Raw genomic sequence first — 24,388 nt, forward strand, 5'->3', positions numbered from 1 at the left:
CATTTTCATGATATGCAAGTTGGATTCACAATCAAAAATATTTAAATGTTACAACCTACATGCACCGTGAAAAGTGGCTCTGGTTTAGCACTGCATGTCGATTCGGCGTCCTCTTTTATGTCGGCTCATTAATGAATGATCGATGATCCGTACTACGGCATGATCAAATTACCAGCCAGAACCACAGGCTGATAAAACAACGTGCTGGAGAGAAGGAGTTCATATATTCTGATGCTGTAATAGACCAATTATACTGCTCTACTGCCCCCTCCTGGTGCTCTGTCATTAGGGAGCTATAATAGCAGTGTGGCCTTGACATGATAGAAGTTGTCATTTTCTTCAACATCATCATGCTTAAGGCTTTTGTGAAAGGAAAAGCTGGTTTAAGATGAGGATTTTGCATTGCACTTGAAAAACTGTACTTGATGACCACAAGAAGTTCCACAAGGGTGAAATAATCCCACATACTTACATTGAAGGAGGGAAAATCTAGAAACCAGAATATCATTGAGACTTGAGGGTTAAGGACTCTTTGATTTTGACCTGTAAGCAACCACTCAGCAACAGTATAGCAATGCATTTTTATCAGAAAACTACCATCAAAGCAGCATCCTATCCAGTTTGCTGTTCACAAATGCAGTAGATTTGTATTATGAAGCACTGCAGGTTTATTTGGCGCTAAAGATAGAGAGCACAAATGCCAGGTGATTAGTCAATGTGCTTGTTTTTCAGTGGGTCGGACATTTTCTGGGGTACTCGCTCACACTGACCTAGATTTGGATCTCTGTATCCGGTTTGGGCAAGCGAAAATGTAGCTCTTTCTGTCGCCCACCTTACTGAACTCCGCCAGCCTATTAAACTATATTAGGTGTGGACTTGTGTGTCTGTGTGTATGGCTGCGTCCGAAATAGCATACTCTCTTGAGTAGGTACTTATTTTGAATAAGTAATTACTTTGTGCCGCTAAAACAGTATGTTCTATATAGTATGAATGTAATCTGGGCATACTACGTCTCCATGTTGCCCTTTTCACATGACCTACCAGCGTCAGTTACGTCGCGTCACCCCCATTCACAAATCCGCCCCCTCATGGGATAGTAAAGTGTCCATCATATGCACACTTCAGAATCTTACTGGAAGAAGTAGGTCAGCTGGGTACTTTTTACTTACTCTTTTATGAGTACTGTGAATTCGGACATACTTTTTTTGTCACATACTGTTTTTTGCTTACTATATAGTAGGGAAGTATGCGATTTTGGATGCAGCCCAACCCTGCATCCCAATGTGCATACTATCCACCCTATCCGCCCTAAATAGTATTGAATATTACTAATGTCTCATGGATGGATGCACATTGAGACGCAGGCCAAGTGTCACTCATAACGTCACGTCTGGACCCCAAGGGGTCACTGTTTGTAACGCTCAATCAGAAGTATCTGTTATGTCTTCATGTTGTAGTTAATCACATAAATACAGTCATAATTAATACATGTATTATAATAATAATAGTAATGAATGTTTACCGCTGGTTTACCGCAGTTTTGAATACAAAATATTTGATCTTATAAGATGAAGTATTATTTATTATAGTATTTATACTATTATAGTATTTATTATTATTTTAATTTAGTTTTTATTTTTATGTTTTCAGGTTTCACTTTGATTTTAGTTTAGTTGAATTTTAGTAATTTTTATATGTGCTTATGTAATTTATTATTTTATTAAACATCTCTATGTAGCTTTAATTTATTTTATTTCATAGTTTTATATAGTTTTAATAATTTTAGTATTTCTACTTAAACTTCAGTTTATTTTCATGGAAACATTTATAATTTTCGTTTGTTTATTATTAGGTTTATATTTCCTAGGTTTACCGTACATATCTAATATTTGTATTTTATTTATGCTTTATTTCAATTACCAAAAACATTTTTTGAAAGTATTATCATATTATACACATTACATATTCTGTGTGAATTAATAAATAGTAAAATCGTCCTTCTGTCACTGAATCTCTAACACTTTTCATGCGCAGGTCAAAGCGGCACACGGCACTTGTGTTGAAGCCCTGACGCGAGTCATGTGAAAGGCCTTTAGAGAGTGTAGATGTGGGCCAGAGTTTCTGACTGCCCTAATTTGTTCGACCTTCGCGGGGGAGAGAAAGGCACTGCGGAGGAGAGAACTTGTTAAAGAGACCCGCTCCCTCACTGCGAGGCCGTGACTCCCTCCGCAGGCGCTCATCGTCTCTCAGTTCGCTCTAATCTGAATGTAGCTGCCAAAGCAGCTGAAATGAGTGTAGTTTTTGTGTAGCACTGCAGCTAATTTGCTCTTATGGCTTTACTAAAGGACTGCTGACTCACTTGTTCATAGTATGTGCTGGAAAGCTTGACGCGTGCCTGTTATCCTTAAGGGGTTTCCTGTTCATAAACAGATACACTTGCTGCTGTCAACTGCATCAGCTGTATTTTTTTCAGTATTTAAATTCTTCTGTCCCAGTTGAAAGTGCAGAGATATCTATACATAATCCGATGTTTTTGGAATCAAGTCTTACAAATATGACATTGAATTGAACCAAATAAGTTTCAAATGTGTCTTTCACCTCTGATAGTGATCGCCATTCAAAAGTAGCCATGTATTACGCAACTTATAAATCTATAAAATTAACATAAATAATGTGAAGTAATTCATTTGAATTACCTTAATTTGGAAGATTTTCTCAGCAAACATTGATATATGAAATCAGTTGATTAATTATTTGGCGTATCATGCAATTAAATCTACTGATTTCATTTATTAATTGATTATGAATCCTAATATGTATCTTATCTTAAAAACTAACTGCTTCAAGCTTGCACGTCCAGCCCTGAGATTGTGTTCAAGTTTTCTGCTTGCTATCTGCTCAGATCTATCAGGTTGAACCTTGCCTTTTGTACTTTTCCACCAGCATGCCAAATTTTGACAAGGGCATCAGTGATATCAGGTTTACTCTGCCACTGCAATGTGTTGGAAATGCAGCAGCGAGTTCAAATTGCCTGTGCTGCAGTCGTCAGTTCGGTTTGAATTGGATCGGAGCTGACAGGAGACAATGGCGGTGAAACGCCCTGAAAATGACAAGTCAGATAAGAGGGAAAATTGCTGGAAATGACCCCATAAGTTTTGATGGCCGCATCAATAATTTTCATCCTCTGAAAGAAGACCATTGTCTTTACGTCTCCAATGAGAAATTAAGACACAATAACTTGTGATTTTACTGTGGAACCCTTGTGAACGTGATATATGTATTTGATTAGAGGGATAGTTAAAGGGATAGTTCACCCAAAAATTACGATTCTATCATTCCATCACACCATTTCAGACCTTTCATTCTTCTGTAGAACACAAAAGTAGATATTCTGAAAACAATCACAAGTGTTATTTTAGTATTATTTATGTACTATTATAATATTTATTAATATTTTGAGTTAGCTTTAAGTTTTATAATTTATATAGTTATATATATATATATACGTAGTTTTCATTTAGTTTAACAGATGCTTTCTTAACTGCTGTTTTCTCACTGCTGCCATTTTTGTTGTGTTTCTTTGTTATTGAGAGGAAAGCGTGCAACACATTTTTATATATTCATCTAAACGTCGCTCTGAGCAGCGTTCGTTAACAGTATGTCGCTGCAAAGATATTGGCAACTTCTTTATACTTCTAAGTGAAGAGCAAAAAAGAACTTTGCAGTGAGTATATCTGAATCACATTCAGTCTCTTGGACGTTACGTGTGCACGAGTGCAAACATGAGCAATAAGTTGCTGGTTGCAGTTCACTTAATGGCCACCGGTGACACTAAAAACAAGGGTTTCAGAATTCTACATATAGTCTAATTTGGAGCAGACATCAGTTACGTCACTTGCAGCAGCGCGCACATAGTGGTGGCAGAAAAACAGCAGTAACAAGTGGAGGTGGAGGAAAATGGGCAAAATCCACAGAATAAGAGAAAAAAAATGTTTTGTTGTGCCTTTGGATGTCATAATTGTAATGAAAAAAAATATAGTCTTCATTTTTATTGAATATTGTTGTTGAAGACGCCCTTTGAAGCGAAACACAGACGTTTATGTTGAAAGTCACAGACTGGACTGATGAAACCTGCGATGATTAGTCTACTATTAAAGCAAGAATTTGATGTAAACAGTAAGTCTACATAATATTCACATATGCGCTTCATAGGAGATCATGAAGTGAAGTTAAACCAAAATTTATTCAGACACCTTGAACATTTTATTCATTATTACAGTTTATTCACTATAGTTTAAAAAAACGGTGATAAAATATGACAAGATCTCAGAGTTAAACTGTGTCAGAAAAAATAATCTTAATTATGTCAGATAAAACATGGTTAGGTCAAAGTGTCTGAAAAATTTGGAACCAAATTTTTTTTTGATCAATTTTACTGGTAGTCCACTGTATGAAGAATTTTTGGGTATAATATGTCACAGTTTACTTTATTTTGCTATCCTCACTTACATAAATGAACTATAGTGTCCTGCACACACTAGTAAAAAAAAATGTTTGAATAATTTTTGGTTTGACTGTACATACATAGCAGTTACAGCATGAAATAATATTTGAACCTATAACATTTTACATAGATAACTTTTAAACATATAAAAAGTTTTTTATCTCACAATTCTGACTTTTTTCTTACATTTGCGTGTTTATATCTCCCAGTTCGGACTTTATAACTCGCAATTGTGAGTTTATATCACAATTCTGAGGGGGAAAAATGTCAGAATTGCGGGATATAAACTCGCAATTCTGAGGAAAAAAGACAAAATAATGAGTATATCTCACAATTCTGTTTTTACTTCTAAGAATTATAAGATATAAACTCAAAAATAACTTTTTTTAATTCTTTTATTCCGTGGCTTCCACAGTCTGCTATTGCAGAACTGTCATTTTCTGCCACCAGGTAGGCTCCGCCCACAAAAAACATCATCGCTGTTTGCAAACACAAAATAGGACTATAGCCTCTTTAAATATGATGCTACCATGACTTAGGACTATTCCACAGAAGAAGGAAAGTCAAAAGAGGTGGAGCAAATACTGACAGAATTTTCATTATTGTCTGTACTGTCTCTTTAAATTTCAGCCTCACTGTGATGCTATCAAATGCAAATTTAATGCTGGCCCAAAAGTTGTTTTTCAGACAGAATGACGCACAAGTTACCTTTTCCCAAAGGCGTATCTGTTTCCTTCAGCGGGTCTGCAGTCTTCTTGGAAATGGATTTCGTTATCAATCAAAATAACTGCACAGTGGGTCTGCAACAACAACTGGCCAGACGTGTTTTGAGTGTTCATGAACAGATTCAATCAGAGATGCTTTCATTTATGCAATCATTTATGGCTAAGATTATTGTTTACTATCATTTTTTTTTTCTTTTTTGACTTTGGCCAGTAAGTAACCACCTAGCAATCATCTAACAATGCCCTGCCTCACATAAAATGACAGCCCTTGTAAAAATCAGAAAAGACTGCTGACCTGTTTACACCTTCTTGTTCATGGACCTTGGCAAAATGAACTTCACATATTGTAATTTGTAAGTATTATTTGATTAGAGCCTCAGTGTGTTACGTTTTACAGCATTACATCAGAATTACCTGAAAGTAGCAGAGTTCCTCAGCTAGGCTTAACTGATTTCTCATTTGTATACAGATTTGCATGACACACTCTGTTGGATGTTGAAATTACAGTTCAACATTTGCATATGCCATTTCTCTGAGTTTTGACTGTTTGTAATGCTCAAATTCTACAATAGCTTGTCTTTGTACAGCTCTTTGTTTAACAAAACGTAATAATATAATAAGGGGAAAAGCTCTAAAATCTTCTGTATTAATGTATAGAATTGGGCAAAGGAATACTGTTCTGCAAGTTGAATATTTTCATATTGTTCCATTTTGAATTTAAAAGGCTCTTTTCATAATACAAGTCATTTGAAAGCAGCTTCACAGATAAGTGTGCTTTAATGTCACTGTGAACAGGTGAAAAGTGCCAAAGATGGAGGAAGAAACCAGACTCTTTATATGATGTTCGAAGTGGGACATTCTCATTTAATTAAGAGCATGCTTGCATCGGACAAAGTATTTATAAAAAGGATGCTTATCAGTGACATGCGCCATAGTTTGATATTTCCTAATTTGCTTTGTAATGCATCTTTAGGCTGGAGAATAATTGAAACAGAAAGCCCCATTATTGATCATGTGGTTAATTAGACCAAATGGGCTCAGGCCAATCTGTCTGGTCGCATTTTGATGAAGAGTGTGTAATGATTACACAGCGAGGTGACAGCGTTTGAGCTCTGACATAACATCCACCCTATAATCAAAAGAGAATAATAAATTATATTTTGCTTAAAGATGTTACATACATAATGTTATATATAAAGTATTACTGACCAAAAGTGATGTCTGGAAAATTGACATCTTCACCCTTTATTCAAATATTATTCAAAATTTGTTTAAGATTTTGTAAGCGTATTGCATAGTTGTGGGCATCATTTTTGGCCAGGCTGTCATACAACGAAATTATGAACACACAAAAACAAGAGAGAAAGAACGAAATATTAATAATTGATTATTATCAATGTATGCTTTTTCCTGTAAGCTTTTTGTTTTTCTATACATTTTTTTTAGCAACGTAATATAAAACATACAGCTGTAGTTTGCCTTTTTTGGTAAATAATTTTGTGAGATAAATACCTTAAAACAAGTTTTGTGTTTTGTTTTTCCCTCATATTTAAAATATTAAAATAATATATAATATATAAAATATTTTCCTCATATTTTGATGGTTTAGCCAAACTTTTAGGGTCATTAAAAACAAATGTCCCCTCCAGACATCACTTTTGGCAACTGTATATAATTTAAATTTAGATTTATTTATAATTCATTTAATAACAAATATATTAAGTTTAAGTGTTCACCCGAAATGAAGTTTCTGTCATTAATTACCTACTCTCATGTCGTTCCAAACCTGTAAGACCTTCATTCATCAACACAAATTAAGAATATGCTGTGTCATGCTGACGCAGGAGCCGTCCAAGTATGAGTCGGCGTTCTGACGTAGAACCTAGAAGCGCTGAGCGTAAACAACGAAGGAGAATGACACAAGAAGATATTGTTAAATAAAGTCATTATTTTTGTTTTGTTTTTGCACACAAAAAGTATTCTCGTCGCTTCATAACATTAAGGTTGAACCACTGCAGACACGTCGACTGTTTTAACGCTATCTTTAGTACCTTTCTGGACTTTGAATGTGGTAATTTCGTTGCTTTCTATGGGAGATTAAAAAACCTCTCGTATTTCATCAAAAATATCTTAATTTGTGTTCCGAAGATGAACGAAGGTCTTACTGGTGTGGAACGACATGAGGGTGAGTAATTAATGACAGAAATTTAATTGTTGGGTGAACTAACCCTTTAACCTTGCCATGAAACAGGACAATCCTGTGGCTAATATCAAATTGAATGAAAGCTTATTGATGAAAGCTAATTGCTTTGATTAAGAAACAATGCCTGGGTCCTGGTGCATCGTGATAGATGCTAAAGCAGGGTATTCTCTCGATAAAAGCAGCACTCCAGTGGCCGAGAATAAATGAAGCTCTTCAGCCTTTCATACGAATTCAATTACCATTTAGAGTAATATAAATGTCATCCAAACCTTCTCATGCTGACTCATAATGGAAATTTGTACTTGCACTGCATTTGACATGGTTTTTGACATCCATTTCCCCCTTATTTTAGAGGGCATGTGATGCTACTTTGGTACAAGCACTCCATATTGAACTTGAGGAGTGAAATTGAATGTGAATATTTGAAATTTTTGAAAATTGAAATTAGTGTTAATTAGGACATGACCTTAGAGAGTGTGGCAGATCTGTGCTTGATTTTGAAGTAATGGTTGTTAAATTCAATAGGACAGCACTTTGAAGGCTTTCGATTTTGAAAAAAAATACCCGAATGACCATTTTGTTTCTTTATATGTCATATTCCATCTATATGCTAGATAGATGATGTTTCAATAGGAAATATATGTAATCTGATATCATAAAGGGTTGTTTAGATATTGGAAAAACAAGTCAAAAAGTACTGATTAGTAAAATTGCAGCGTATATTGACAGAAGTCAGCGATATTAAGTAGGAACATCCAACATTTAATGCAATGCAGTGTGACGCGACACCTGACAGACTAATGCTTACCTAGCTGACTGTGTTAATGAACCGTGTGTGCGTGTGTGTGCGTGTGTGTGTGTATGTGTGAGAAAACCTGGTGGGTGAATCACTCCGCTCAATGCGCCCTCTAGCTTTATGTTTCCGGATAAACCTCTGCATTGCAGCATTACTTGCAGAAGCTGAGTGATGCACACACGCACACACACACACACACACACACACAGAGAGAGAGAGAGAGAGAGAGAGAGAGAGTAAAACCTGGTCCAAGTCACATCAGAGAGAAGCCCCTTCTCTACTAAAGTTGTTTGGCTTTCAGAGTTAAGAATGACATTTTTATTTTTAATTTAGGTTTTAAACAGGATGCAGAAGTTAGGAAGGAAGTTGAATTAAATTGCTGTAGGTTTCTCTTTTAATAATACATTTTATTTTTGCACATTTGTGTACACTTCACTGTAAATAATAGATTTTTATATTTAATAACTGTTTATTTATATTTATAATATTTATATGTAATAAATTAACTTTCATTTTATGGTGGAAGAACACTTAATTTGTATTTTTATTATTTTAATTTATCTATTTTAATAATTTATTTATATAATATTTATTTTATTTTTATTATTATTTATTTAATATTTATTCATATTTATTTTACTCGAAAACAGTGTTGTGGACATTATGTGGAAATAGTTTGATAGCTGTGTTCATTTTTCATTTTTTTTTTTTTTAGGGATGCACAATATATCGGTCACAATATCGGTATCGGCCGATATATGTTCATTTTTAATGTAATCGTTATCGGCCCAATAAGAAAATTTGGCCAATATATATACGCTGATAAAAAATGGATTTTTTCCTTCAGCTGAGACACTTCAGATGCACACTGTGATGGTTTCACCATGATGGTTTTGAATTGCTTGAAATATGATTGAAATCACTTCAAAAAGGAAAATACAGTTAAGTGCAACATGTGCAGTGCAAGTCTGTCACTTAGCCTACATAAAATTATAATGAGAACATTATAATTGTGTGCTTGGGACATGGCTTTTAATGTTTTTTGTAATCAGGCTTTCAAAAATTAATTTGGAATTAGAGTTATCTGCCATTATATCGGTTATTGGCTTTCAAATATAAAGAATTATCGGTTATCGTATCGGCCAAAATTGTCATATTGGTGCATCCCTATTTTTGTTGTTGTTGTTTTACAGTATTGATCTTGGTTTAGTAGAAGTGTGCAGTGTGTAAATCAATGTAATCTACATACCAGGGAATAAATAGGCTTAATTAATCAAAATAAATGATTAATTATTTACTTTTGTTTTTCTTGTGTTGGACAATTGAAGTTCCTCTTGTCTGACTGTGTACTGAATTTCACTGAATTGTAATTCAGTAAAAAATTCCTCTTCTTGTCATCATTTCACATTCTAATTCAACATCCTCTGGCTTTAGGCAAGTAAACCTCCTTAACCTTCATGTCAGGCTGTTTGTTTTAGACTCCTGCACAGTCACTGTCTTACAACAGTAGCAGTTTAAGGCCCTTGTTCGAGTCGGAATGAAATACTCAAATCATTTTCTAGGCTGAGTGAACTTGTGTTTTTTTTATATAATTATCTATGGGCATCTGCTTGCATGCTTGTTTGTGAGTGTGTGAATAGTCTTCAGGAAGATCAATAATTCAGTGGCCGTCCCATCTACTTTCACTGTGACTTCTTCTCCCCATGCGTCTTTATATATGTGCCACACTGCACACTACCAAACATTTGATCCAACTCGTACTCTTACAAACAATTCTAGCCACACATTGTTGACTTCTGAAATGTGAATGAGAAAATGAGAATTCTAACAGATAGCTTCCTCTAGGTATATTAGTTTTCTCTACTGATTCTCTTACCGTCACTGTCGACAATCAGAGAATCTATGCAAGTTAGTTAAAGTCAGCATTTTTATAGCTTGCTACCCAGATAACAACACGTCAGGTTTAATGACACAGGTATTTAAAGGAAACTCTGTAGCCCTCCTGAGTATTGAGGTTTGTTGTCACTATATTAACACAAAAACACACATTACATATGTAAAACAGGATTGTGCCCTTGTAAAGTATTGCTGTCTGCACACTTAGCAGGAGATACTACATATGCAGTCTGTCTAAACACCAAAATATAGTACATAACTAACTATATACAATATATTCCTGGAAGCTTTGCTGCATTATACTATCATATATATATATATATATATATATATATATATATCCTGTGGGCCTGAAGTAATATTAAATGTTTTATTAGTAGTGCTGGTATGCAAGCATCACTTTTATTAACGGTTATGGATTTGAACAAACCCCTAACATGAACTATTACAGTTTTGTTTGTTGGTATCATTTGTGCTACAGTATAAAAGTCATTAGATTCACCTTTGCTTCTTTTTTGTGTGTATTTTATGAAATGCTGGTAGAAATTGTTCAGTACTGTTCAAATTGGGTTTTCATGGTAGGATTTGATGCCTGAACCAGAAAATTCACCGCCTAAAGGCTTCTGAACTAAACAAATTATATCAATTAATCCAGCTGAACTGAATGTAATTGCCTTTGTGAGCATGATGGATGAAAAGCATATTGTTTCTGCTTTCTCTATGAGGAAGTTGAATGTTTTTGTGCTAAAATATTTTTAAATTTTGTGCACACTCACACTCAAAAACAGATTAATTTTGACCTTTACTTAACATGAGTTTGTTATTTGTACTAATATAATATAATGCAATAGTTAACATTAATTTAATGTGTAAGTATTAACATATAATTAATGAATATGCATGCCCGCAAAATTTCAACACTCGTTATTCAGCTCTTATAACGAGTGTTCTCAGTTCTGTTGAATGCATTTCACCATATTTAAATCTATTCCACAGAATTCTGCAGATTTTCCCTCCAAAACAATGCATAAAATTAGAAAAATATTATATCTGAGATTGGTAATGTGTAATATTTAAATGGGGAAAAAGAAGTGGAGTGAGAAAATAAGATTTGCTGCAGTTTCGCCTCATTCAGACTGTCAGTCCAAATCCAATTTTTGTGCATATCCGATTGGATTTGGAATCCGATCATATTTAGCAAATGTGCATGGCAAAAAATCACATTAAATCCATTTTGAGCTACATTCATATTGTCACACTTTCATTGTGTTTGGTTTTCACTCTTAGTTCACTTATGGTTTCCTGTTTCCTTTGTTCTCATTTTCCCGCCACTAGTTTGTCACCATTGTATTTGATTTAACGATCACACCTGTTTGTATTCTGTTCATTATCACTGTGTATTTAAGTCCCTCATTTTGGTTCATTCAGTTGTCTGGTATTGTTGTGTGCTACACGCCCTGTTTTGTAGACTCTCGCTTTTGTTTGTACCTGAGTGTGTTTAGTTTAATAAATTTAACTTTGATTTTCATTCTGAATCTCCTTCGTCTTCATTGAAACCGAAAACGTTACACATATGTGGCTTGAAATCCTATTCAAAGGATATATTGCAAGTGCCGAACAAGCAGACAATTACAATAGCCTATAATCGCACATACCAGCCTCCTATATTTCTGCCATTGCCTCAGAAGATGTAGTAGTCCAGCATTGTGGCTACATATTGTAATGTTGTAAATAAGACAACTTCTCTATTGCAAACCCCTCCACATTGCTGTTGTTGTTTGTTGGTTTTGGTGCAATGCAACGTCATTGCCATAGAAATTAATGCAGATATTCCAGAAAACTAAATAGCGGCACACAAATCGGATCTGAACAGTTGCGATACATAGTGTGGTTAGTTAGTAATTTAAATCAGATTCCAGTCGGATACACAAAAAATCAGATTTGGACTGACAATGTGAACATAGCCTTTGTTTGTCTCCTAAGTAGTCTTGCCATAATTAGGAAATGTCCCATTCAACATGACAGACTGTATTTCAGTCATTCTTTCCCAGCTTGTGCCTGATTGGACCAGTAATGCACACATCACACAAACGCTCCAGCGCAGCCATAAATCTACCTGGCTCAGGATAGCCATTCTGTTTCAGCGTATAAATCATGTAACAATCAGTGAAAGAGGTTTTGGCGCACTGACAAAGGTTTTTCGTCTCCGTCATAACTGGAAATGTGGTTGTGTTGAGTGACTCATGAGAGCAGAAAAATTAACCTGCACAGATTATTTCCTATAGATTTATGCAGTTTTCCCCCACAACGTTTGCAAAAATGTGAAGAAAAAAAAGAAAAAAAAAGTGTACTAAATGTACTCTATCAGCAAAATGTGCGAAGTCATTTCATGACTAAATAACTGGACGATGGTCAATAGAGATGATATAACCGCACCTCATTATTTTGAATGGAAACAATTAAAGATTACACATGAATCTGTGACACTTACTGTTAATGAAATCACATGCTTCTCTAGAGCTAAAATTGGGACATTTTGCAAAATTTTGGGTTAATTAGATGGACTTTAGCTGCTACAATCATGTATTGTCGTCTATATAGGTCATTTTATGGGCTGGATGTAGGTTAGATTATTGTCAGGAAATTCATATCTTCCATCAGGGACTTGAAAACCTGACATGATGATCTTTATAATGTCTACAGTGATAATTGAGGGTTACTGTACTTCCTGACAATTTAATAACCGTTGCTGTCTGAGTAAATCTTTATGAATTTAATATTGGCTACATCAAATTGGTGATTCAGCTTCAGCGCATGTACATCAGGTTTTGTAGAAAGAGCAATGCCAGGAAGTGCTGCTCAGTTTGCATGGGTTCAGACCGCTGGATCAGGGATGTCAGACCCCATCTGGCAGGGGCCGTGTTGTTGATGCATGGCGCCGTGCCACACCTCAGCACTTAATATACACACATAAGGAGGATTTCCCAAGAAACAACAGACTGAGGTTTTATTACATGTGGGAATAATGTTAATTTTGTGATATGTTGGCTGATATATCGATATTTGGCATTGAAATATGTTTGGTTTAGCACTTAAATGTGACATCAAGAACTATTTGCTGCATATTTTGCAGATAAATACTGTGAGTATGATCAGCCTGATTGATTAATCTGCCAACATTTGGCCATTTTTTAGATTGTCATCTTGTTGATAAATGTTGTTTTATTTTTATTTTTTTTTACTCAAGGTAAAACAAGTGATTGTTTAATTTCCATGTAATTTAATGGGGCATGAGACAAACTAAACAATTAAATTACAAAGATGGTTTCTGTCATTTTATGTAGTTTTTATCACGCTGATGTAAGTTCAAGTGTTTTTTTTTTTTTTTAATAATTTTGGTTTTAGTTAGTTATTTGATGCTATAAAAAGCATGCGGTGTTATGATTGACAGCTGTGATTGACAGCTTCTCTGAGCGAACTAGTCAATGAGGTACCAACAGACTTTTTTCTGGATTTTTGGGAGGAGATTTGAGCTTTAACTTTAATTTCTACATTTCCATAACTGTTTAATTCATTTCGACATAATGAGTTGTTCTGCAGTAAACTGTACTAAACGATTCTGCGGGAGTGTGGGGGGGGCCTTGATAGCGCGTGGCTACACTTCATGCTCACTACTGCGCAGACTCAGGTCCCGAATCAGCAAGATGTCAGGGCCATATACTGGGACATTGCTGGCTTCACTTTTCTACAATGGAAGAGAGTGGAGGTGCATCGTCCATATTTTTTTTTACAGTCTGTGGTAAAAACTGATAGCACAGGCTCATCTGGGCATCTGAGGTCGGCGCTTTACTAGGAACGGTTTTTCCTCATGGAAGTTTTGCGTTTGGTGAGCTAATAAAATATTATTACTAAATTAATAATTAGTCATTATTGTACTTTAACCAATTTATTTTAGAAAGTTGTCAAGGCAGTATTTCTAACACCGTGACGCGACAACAGACGCGAGTGGCGCGACGCGTCTAAAGACAATAGAACCCATTATAATCAGAGATACTGTCTACACTGGATGTGACAACAAATTCCCGACAGTAAACGGATTCCCCGTTCTATTTCTGACGTAGTCCAAGTGCTTTGCAAAGGTCGGTTTGTCACGTTCAGTGTAGACAGCTTTTAGCACAATGGTTGCGTCTGGTGTAGACACGGTGTAATTGTAATTTTTAATGCTTAAGTTTTCCATCTAATATTTATAAAAAACAAAAATCCAGGACATTTGAATTACCAAAATTTTTTAAAAGGTAATAACAACAACAACACTGCTCTTCAATTATTGTCATCGGCTATAGAAAACGAATCGGTTGACCGCTGATGTTAGCATTTGCTGGTTTTAAGGTTGGTATTTTGTGAACTTGCCATTCTCAAATCTTGATCAGTGCTGTTAGTACTCTATTCCCTGAGCGCTCTAGCCAGGGTTATTTTTCCCATCATTCTCTCTCTGTCTGTCTCTCTCTCTCTCTCTCTCTCTCTCTCTCTCTCTCTCTCTTGCTCGCCCCTGCTGTTGTTAATTTCTCTGAATAATCAGTATTGACATCAGCTCTACTGCTGTGCTGTCAGCTCTCTATTGTGGGAGATCACAGGGCACTGCAGCCCACTGGGCAATGAATCTTTCATTCATATCCATCTATATTCATGCATATTTTCATCCCTTTTCCCATTGTCTGGTCTCAAATGAGCTGAGGAAACACTTCTGCCACAGGATCTGATTAGTAGTGGTCTTTGCTATTGCTATCTGAGTATTAAACATCGGCATGTAACTCATCCTGCACCATTTGTTTTACAGGCATGAATGACACGTCAAATTGTGTTTTTTTGAGGAGATGTGTGCTGTTATCTTTTGAAGTGATTAGATGTACAATTTTCATTAGCAGATGATAAAATCCCCTAGATTTACAATGAAGGAGGGAACCTAGCCGTGTCTACAGCTTGTGTCTCTTTTCATGCAAGACCGTAAGAAACCACCTGGCAACCACTCAGAACACCCTAGCAACTACCCACAACTACCTAGCAACCACCTAGCAACCACTCACAACATCCTACACTCTAAAAAATGCTGGGTTAAAAACAACCCAAGTTGGGTTGAAAATGGACAAACCCAGCGGTTGGGTTAAATGTTTGACCAACATGCTGGGCAGTTCTATTTAACTCAACTATTGTTTAAAAATTACAATATTGCTTGCTTAAAATGAATCCAAAATATGTTGGAAATTAAAAATTAGACACATAATTACTAGAGGCAACAATAATAATGGTGAATAAAAGGTGAATAATTATTAATAAGCAATTTTCAACCTATTTTGGGTTCATTTTAAGCCTGCCATATAGTCATTTTTAAACAATAGTTGAGTTAAATAAAACTACCCAGCAGGTTGGGCAAATATTTAACCCAACCGCTGGGTTAAAGCAACCCAGTCACTGGGTTTGTCCATTTTCAACCCAACTTGGGTTGTTTTTAACCCAGCATTTTTTTAGAGTGTTATATTTCAATTATTATTTATTAAACGTATTAATAAATGTTAATTTCCAACCTATTTTGGGTTCTTTTAAGCACGCAATATAGTAATTTTTAAACAATAGTTGAGTTAAACAAAATACCCAGCAGGTTGGGTCAAACATTTAACCCAACCCGCTGGGTCAAAACAATCCAATTGCTGGGTTTGTCAATTTTTAACCCAACAAGTGTAGCATCATGGCGGTGAGTTTGCGAAGGAAAGCACCACTCAGAAAATGTAAACTAATATATAAATAAATTTTTACAGCTGTAATAATAATAGTTTTGTCCACTATGCAATAAAGATCATGCCTGCCATTCGGCCGTCAAAAACACCCAGGAACAGTTTGTGCACGACGAGCCAGTTTGTGCTTTAAAATGCGACAGAACACAGCGTTCCTGGCTCACAGCGGTGTTTAAAGATAAATCTTTTTTGTTTTTTAAATTGAAAAAGACCATTTATAGCTGATTATGCTGCCAGCTCTACTGCCCTTTCCCAACATTTCTGGATTAGCTGGCTATTTTTATGAATATTTCCATAATAATGTGATGCATAATGCCAAGCTGTCTTGCAAAATGTCACATAGTTGGCATTAACTGCGCCACACTTTAGTTTAGATTTCTTCATTTTGTTTTTTCCTCTCAGGGTTGTGTACCGTACACCTCCTGGTTTATTACGGACCGGCCCCGTGAGACTTGCATGAGAAATTGCAATGTTCTGTTGTTCGGCGTTGTCTTTGTTATTCTCTCCGTTTCTCTCTTTCCTTCCCACACACAGCAGAAGTTTCACTGCACACCTGGACAGTTTCCCCCTGGCATTTCAGAGGATAAACCTGCACAATGTCCCCGAGGGGGGGACGGTTTTACATATTGATCAGTGGAGATTGTCCTCCACTAGCGGTTCAGGGCGTAGCACACTGCATTCAGCCGAGTGTGAGCAGAATCCATAATGAGAGAGAGAGAGTGGAGAAGAGGGAATGAGAAGAGAGATAGTAACGTTAAACAGGACGGAAGAAAAGAAGAGAGTTCAAAGGTAGCGATATGCGAATATGAAACAGTGAGGTAAAGTCGAGGAAGTTGACAGAGGGAGGTTTGTGTCTAATGAAGGAGCGGGGAGTGTGTGAGCGAGACAGAGCGCTCTGTACTGCAGTGGGGGACTGCAGTTTGTGCGGATGCGAGTGAGATCGTGGGATGTGCCTGTGAAGCGTTCTGCTGCTCTCCCGTTTTGGATGGGTGGCTCCATTAGGGAGGACAGAACTATTGCCTGGTAAGGGCTTTCCCATTTCTGCAAGACCCCACCTCCCGATCGACACCATCCGAAAAGCATGCTAACATTTTTCATGCTGTTCAATGTTTGTTTTCGAGGGGAATTGCCGGTTAAGCTTGTTTTCGTTTTTCCTGCTGCATTGTACAGAGTTTGCATGATTTCAGAAGTGAGTTGGAAGTGGGGCATGGATGCATAAAGCCCTAAAGATCAAGTTACTTGATGTAGAAACTTACGTACAAATCTACAAAAAACATGAACAAATCGAGTCAATTACTAGTTTTAACACACTGAATTGGGGCTTGTTTTTACCCTGCTGAATTTGCTAGATTTGCCAAAGTTTGTCAGGTTAGGCCTAATTAAATCTTTGAAAGATACTTGTTTAAGCTGTATTTTCTGCTTTGTTTTCCAAGTTTTGTCTGTGAAATAATTAATACTTATAAGTTTAGAATTGGCAGAAATTGTTTATTTCCTCTCATTTTTTTTATTCACAGACTGACTGCTGTAAAATTCTTTTATTTTATTTTATTATACATTATATTATAATTATATATTATTTATTTTATTTTTTTAACCCAAAGTTTACAAATATTTTCTCTCATATTTTATGTTTTTTGTACAGCTGGTCATGGACTGACTGTTATAAATATATAATTTTGATCACAAAGTTTACATACGTATATTTCCTCTCTTTTCTGACATTTTCTGCAGTAAAATTATTTTATAATATTTTTTATTTTATTTTATTTTATTTTATTTTATTTTATTTCATTTCTTATGTCTTTTAGATAAATCTGTCCCTAAACATCACATCTTAAAACTCTGCTTGGTCACTTTACACATCCGTCGCACAATCTTTTCTTTGTCTAAGTGGCCGAACACAACATACTATATTATTTATTTTATTTTATTTTTGCACACAATGTTTACAAACATTTTCTCTCATTTTTTATGTTTTTTGTACAGCTGGTCATGGACTGACACTGTTATAATTATATATTTGATCACAAAGTTTACATACATATATTTCCTCTCTTTTCTGCTGTAAAATTATTTTAAATAAAATAATTAAAATAAAGTAAAATATTTATTTTATTTTTATTTTTTAGATAAATCTGTCCCTAAACGTCACATATTAAAAACAAAGCAAACTCTGCTTGGTCACTTTACACATCAGTCGAACGATCTTTTCTTTGTCTAAGTGGCCGAACACAACATACTATATGGTAGTGACCAGCTGTGCCATTATTTTCAGATGGTTAGTGTTACTTTGCTGGGTTATTTGACTGGTTTTTGATTTTTCCATAATCTGGCTCTTTTCAGGATTTCCAGGACTGTCCACCACAGATCTCCTCTCAGGAGAAAACCCTTTGCAGATATTCCAGAAACAGTGTTTCGTTGAGATGCATTGAGTCTGAAGGTGTTGAGATCTCTGAGATAACTAGGCCCTTCAGTAAAGATGGCATTGCCAAGGGTGCAGATACTACTGTAAATGGATGTTATCAGGGTTGCGTGAGGATAGGCGTCATGCTAGCGGCTGTGCCATTGCAGCAGATGTGACTATCTGTCTCCATTCATAAGAAGTGACGTTTATGAAGCTCTCTGGTTGTGTAAGGATGTTTCTCAGGAGAATGTGAATGCTAACAGGGTCTTTAAGGCATTTAAGAAGTACACAAAATAAAAGCATATCAGTGACAGAGCACATCGCAAGATCGCTGCTTGTAGTTTGAGCTTTATCTATAATTTGATTTGCCTTATGGCAGATATGGTTTCTAAGGTTATTAATTTCCTCAGAGATTTGTTACTCTGGTTTTCTTACACAAACAGAAGCAAACTCTCACTCTGCAGTTTCTAATGTCTTCTGTTTCCAGGTCGGATGTGATCTAGATGAATGTATGTCCAAATCCAGCTTGTGTCCCAGCCACAGACACACATAATCAGGGTGAAACCCCATGCGCCGACTGACCGCATATCCCAGTTCTGTCCGACTGTCTTGGTTGCTGTGTTAGATGGAGCTGTAAAGTGATTTGTGTCTGCAATTCAGGCAGATCACATCCACATGTGCAGCCTCTGCAGCTCCAAATGAGAATGAGACCCAACAAATCAGTATTGATTTACTTTTACATTTCATGCATTTGGCAGTGCGTTTTACAGTGCATTCATACTAGTATATTTTATCAGTGTGTTTTTCCTGAGTATGTATGTATATTAAGATATTATACTATTTGAATATATAATTTAATATTTTAATATTTAAAAAAATAAAAAATGTAGAATAAAATGCAGAATATGCTTTGATTTGGATAGTAACAAACTTAAAATCTATCTATCTATCTATTATGATGGATGGACGGACAGACATACAGAGATAGATAGATAGATAGATAGATAGATAGATAGATAGATAGATAGATAGATAGATAGATGAGTGAATGGATGGATGGATGGATGGATGGATGGACAAATAGATAGATACATAGATAGATAGATAGATAGATAGATAGATGGATGGCTAGATGATAGATACATAGATGGATGAATGGATAGATAGATAGATAGATAGATAGATAGATAGATAGATAGATAGATAGATAGATAGATTTAAAGTTTGTTACTATCCAAATCAAAGCATATTCTGCGTTTTATTCTACATTTTTTATTTTTTTTAAATATTAAAAATATTACATTATATATTCAAATAGAATAATATCTTAAAATATATTAAAAGTTTGTAAAGCATATAAACATTTTCCCAAAGTTTTTAAATATTAAAATATAAAATTATTATATCTAATTCAATAGTACAGTGCACAGCATAAATGAGTACACCCCCTCTGAACAAATACAAAAGGTGTATTTTCTTTATGATCACTAATACAATTCATGGAAAGATGGCAAAACTAAAATGTATTAAACATATACATAATAAAAACTGAGAAATATATGTCTTTAATAGCCATAAAATAAGTAAATTAGCCAATTTTGATTAAATTAAGGATTGCAGAAATGAGTACACCCTAGATTTAATTCAACAAATGTATAATATTCCAGTACTTAGTATGTCCTCCATAATTTTGAATATACTGCTCTGACCCTTCTTGGCACGGAGTGTACAAGTTCATGACAAATTGTCACATCTGTCCTGTTTAACTCCTGGATGATGAGCTCCTTAAATGCCCTGATCTTTAATGGGGAGTGTTGCTCAACTCATCTCAACTCGACAGAATCCCCCACAGGCGCTCAAGAGTGTTAAGATTGAGTGCAATACATGTCCACAGAAGGGTTTTCACCTTGGGAGAATGCATATCCTCACTGTCATGTTGAAAACATGCCCAACAATGCAGGGAATGAGGAAAGGGTCACATCTTCTGTTTCAAGTTCGTGTATTAAATTACACAGTGGTGTGGGAATTCATGACAGCATTGATAAAGCACAACTCCCTTACACCTTCAGCACTCATACATCCCTATATAAGAGCTTTACTACCACTGAACTTTACTGTGGGAACCAGGCACTTCTCACTGTACTCCTCCTCTAGCAACACCATAACATTTTGGATGCTGTTAGATCCAAAATGATTGATTTGGTCTCATGAGACCAGAGTATTGATTCCCAGAATCTATATTTTGTAAATATGGGCTTTGGAAATGGCTAACTGACTTTATTGTGCTTTGGCTACAGTAGGTAGTTCCAGTGAGAACAACAACCATGCATGTCATTTCTGCAGGCTGCATCTTACTCTGTGAGATAAACAGTCACTCTTTTCATAGCTTTTGCTGGCTCTGAGACACTCGCTTGGTATTTCTCCTGCTCTTTGTCTAGCAAAAAAATCCCTCATCACTAAATGAAAGCTTAAAATGAAGGCCTGGTTATTTCAGGGGGCTTGTCACAAGTCCATTGTTTTTGAATTTCTGTGTTACTTTTGCTATATCTTCACACTTAAAACAATGATTTGGTAATCCTCTTGTACCACTGTCCTCTTTTGTGCTATACATCTCCTGACAGTTCTCTCCCAAGTGCTTCCATTGTTGTCAGCATTAAGTCTGAGAATGATTCAGTGGGCTATATAACACTTTTAATTGTGAAGAATTTACTTCTCTTTAAATGTTTTGGTTCAACATACTTACCTGTTGATCAAACACTTATACCAGAAAATTTTTATTTTGTTTTATTTAGTAACTTTTAGGAGGGTGTACTCATTTTTGCTACACAACATTTTATCACCTTGATAAGAAAATCTTATTTTCCTGAATAATTTTGACATGCTTCTTTGGTAATTGATGAAGCAGACTTGCTGGAACATTATATCTCTAAAGAACTGTGTAATTGCTGACTTTCAGAAGTTTCAGAGGGGGTGTACTCATTTATGCTGTGCACTGTATATCTTAAAATATATTAAATGTTTGTAAGTGTGAATAGCAGCCTATAAATTAATGTATTTTTTAGAGTAAAAAAAAAACTTTTATTTTGACAAACTCCTATTGAAGAACTCAAAATCCTGAAGTGACATGCATCAAGTTTCTGGGAAGTAGCATTGCCATGGAAATGTTCAGAGTTTTTTTTTTTTCTCTCCAGTTTTTTTAAATTCCTGTTGGGAAAATGACCAAGCCTTCCAGACCGATCAAAAGCCCCTTATACACGTCAGCCCTCATCCAGCCATGGCAGAGCGTCCTCATGACTATCAGGGTGTGAGCGTGTAAAGGGCGCTTTCATCACATTCTCTACTCTTGGGGAACAGAGATGGTGACACAGTGTTGTCAGTCAATAGAGCAGGCCGAACACAAATGTCAGTGGCGTGCAGCAGGTGAGCTCTGCAGCGCCGGAGAATAGCGGATAGATGTCGAGCTACTTGAGAAAATCAATGCAGCCCCTCAAACGCTGGTATCATCAGTGATTGCCACCTAAATAGTGCAGATTGGTTTTGCATGTATTGAGGGGTAGAGGCTGTGGATCTTTTCATTTTGACGATTTACCCAGCATGGATAGGAAGGAGATGTGCATTTGGTAAATCAAACCCATTTGGTTCTTTCAGAGAAGAACATAGTATAAATGACAGTCAATAGCTGGCTTTGTTTAGATTAGTATTGATTAGTATTTATGGTTGTCTCTTGGTGGGTGGCGGTGAAGGAGGCAATCCTAGATTGTTTTTCTCAATCATAGCTCAGATACAAGAGCAGAAACCTGAAAATGCTGGAAAGCAGAAGCCAAGGCTGCGACAGTGACCATATGTAATGCATAAAATAATCAATATAAACACACAATGCTTTGCTTCTTTTTTGCATTTACGATTAACTTAAGTGTAAGTTAGTTAAATGTGTGAAATTAATTTTTAATTTTGGGCAATTTTGTTGAAGTCTCATTTGCTAATACTAAAAAAATCTCTGCGTCAATCATAGAAAAATCCTTATCAGTCAATTACTAATAATAATGCATTTATTCCCATTCAAAACTTACAGAATACATTAGTGTAAATGAAGTGTATTCAGATCTTTTTATTAGCACTTTGATAATATAAACCTACTCAGTAGTGGGATTTTTATTAACAACGCTGTTCATTTGCATTAAAACTCTTCTTTCTGGTCTTATTGGCTTTTTTGTTTATCTCTGACAGTGAGGGCAGTAAAATTCCCATTTGATTAGGTGAAGATATTTCAGCAGGGAATAAGGCAAAAAGTCTTTTATCCATTGCAATTTTTAAAAATCAATATTAAACAATATATAATTTAAATTAATTTTATATTTCAATTTTGTAATAATAATAATTTATTTTACTATTTTATTTTAAATTAATTATTTTATCAGTATTTTTAATTTAAAATGATATTTTAATATTTTAGTAATAATTATTTAATTAATTTAATAATTGTTATAAATATTTCTCTGTAGACATGCTGCAGTTTTTTGCTGGTTGCCATCTAGTCTCAAACCTTTATTTTTCATTTCATCCACGTATTTATCTCCATACATATTAGATCTCCTTATTAAGACAACATCGTCTTGCTGTTTCATTTCATTTAAATATTATCTAGCAAAATGTACAACCTGCCAGCAGAGCTGCCCTGATTTAAAGTCATCATTTTTACAGGTTGTGAGAAGCTGTCAGCAGTGACAGCAGACATTATCTGACATTTTAAAAGTGGATGCTGCAGGGAAAGTCAAATCAGAGGCAGAATTTTCTCTCATTTCTGTTGCATAAAAGTATACGTGAGTAATAACGCTGGTTTTGATGCTGTTTTATAACATAAACAAAACTAGTGCAAAAAGCACTGAGGCGTCCCAGGACAAAATGTCTTGTGTTTTGTCCTGCAGTGCAGTGTTCTGTCATTTATCTTGCACTGTATACTTCAACGGCCTGAAGCTCTGGCGCTTTATTTCATTATTTAAATGCAAGGCCATCCATTATCATTATTAAAAAGAGCCGTCCATTGTCGGTTCCAAGAGGTCTTAGCCTTGTTTTCTTTTCACTTGTGCTTTTTTGTCATTTATTCAAGAAGAAGCTTCTGGTTTGAAGTTTCTCATAATAATAATAAATATGCTGTGAAAATTGCATTTAAGTTTATATACTGTATATATATATATATATTTTTTTTTTTTTAAAAAGCTGCACCCTTCCTACATTCAATATGACAGACAGTAGGCACTGATGTTTTTGAAGGCCACAATTGTCTTTAAGATCAAAAAACATTCCAGACGTCAATTTATTTTGTGTTTTTAATGTGTGTGGTCTCTTCAACTCCTCCAGGGTTCCTGAGCGGTCAAGCCAGATATTATGAAGTGGAACCTCTTCAAAAAGAAACCAGAAGCCATGGTGGGCCCAGAGCCCACGGGACTCGGCGTCACCCACCCGTCGCACACAATGACGATGGCCCCCGCTGTCTCCACATCTGCGGACAACTCCACCGAATCTGAGGCACCCGTCAACAAGAATGATGTCTTTGAGGAAATCAAAAGCAAGTTCCTCAATGAGATCGATAAAATCCCACGTAAGTCCTGCAGAGATGTTTTACAGTCTCACTAGATCAAGAGAATCAATAGTGCATCATTATGCTGAAGATGTTTTATGGATTTAAATGCTGGACAAATTGTCTGACCCTCAGAGTTGTGACCAACCGACCTTCTTTCTAATCTAGAAGTGCAATGCAATAAAGAGCAACTTAACATGATCTGCTTTTTTCTACTTTCAAATCATGCAATCCCAAATCATTGAAGAGTTCAGATGCAAAAACCTTTAAGTCTGTCTGACATCTTTTCTTTTAAATGAGCGTTTTTTATCAAGCTCCTATGTTTAGGTTTAGTAATTTCACTTTAATGGCAATGAAAAGTTAATTAGTCAGTTATTGAAATGCCTTATTTTCAGAAATGTCACTTTAGTCAATTCATTTGTATTTAACAAATTTGAGTCCATGTGTGCTTTTTTTGCAAAAAACCTCTAAGTCCACCTCTTTGGACAACAAG

The 24,388-nt window shown here is 35.5% G+C and overlaps 1 protein-coding gene across 4 annotated transcripts in view; it reads left to right on the plus strand.

Moving 5' to 3' along the window:
• The window catches only part of LOC127514676 (synaptotagmin-2), a 45,133-nt gene that overhangs the window by 7,308 nt on the left and 13,437 nt on the right, over positions 1–24,388 (plus strand). For 3 of the 4 annotated variants that reach the window (XM_051897759.1, XM_051897760.1, XM_051897762.1), the window contains one exon: positions 23,676–23,916. In XM_051897759.1, coding sequence (XP_051753719.1) covers positions 23,703–23,916 — 214 coding nt within the window. In that variant the 5' untranslated portion in view covers positions 23,676–23,702. Of the gene's footprint in view, positions 1–16,675; positions 16,937–23,675; positions 23,917–24,388 lie in introns of those variants that run through there. The other variant, XM_051897761.1, reaches the window with a different exon arrangement.

This window comes from Ctenopharyngodon idella, chromosome 6 (assembly GCF_019924925.1).
Source record: "Ctenopharyngodon idella isolate HZGC_01 chromosome 6, HZGC01, whole genome shotgun sequence".
NCBI lineage: Eukaryota > Metazoa > Chordata > Actinopteri > Cypriniformes > Xenocyprididae > Ctenopharyngodon > Ctenopharyngodon idella.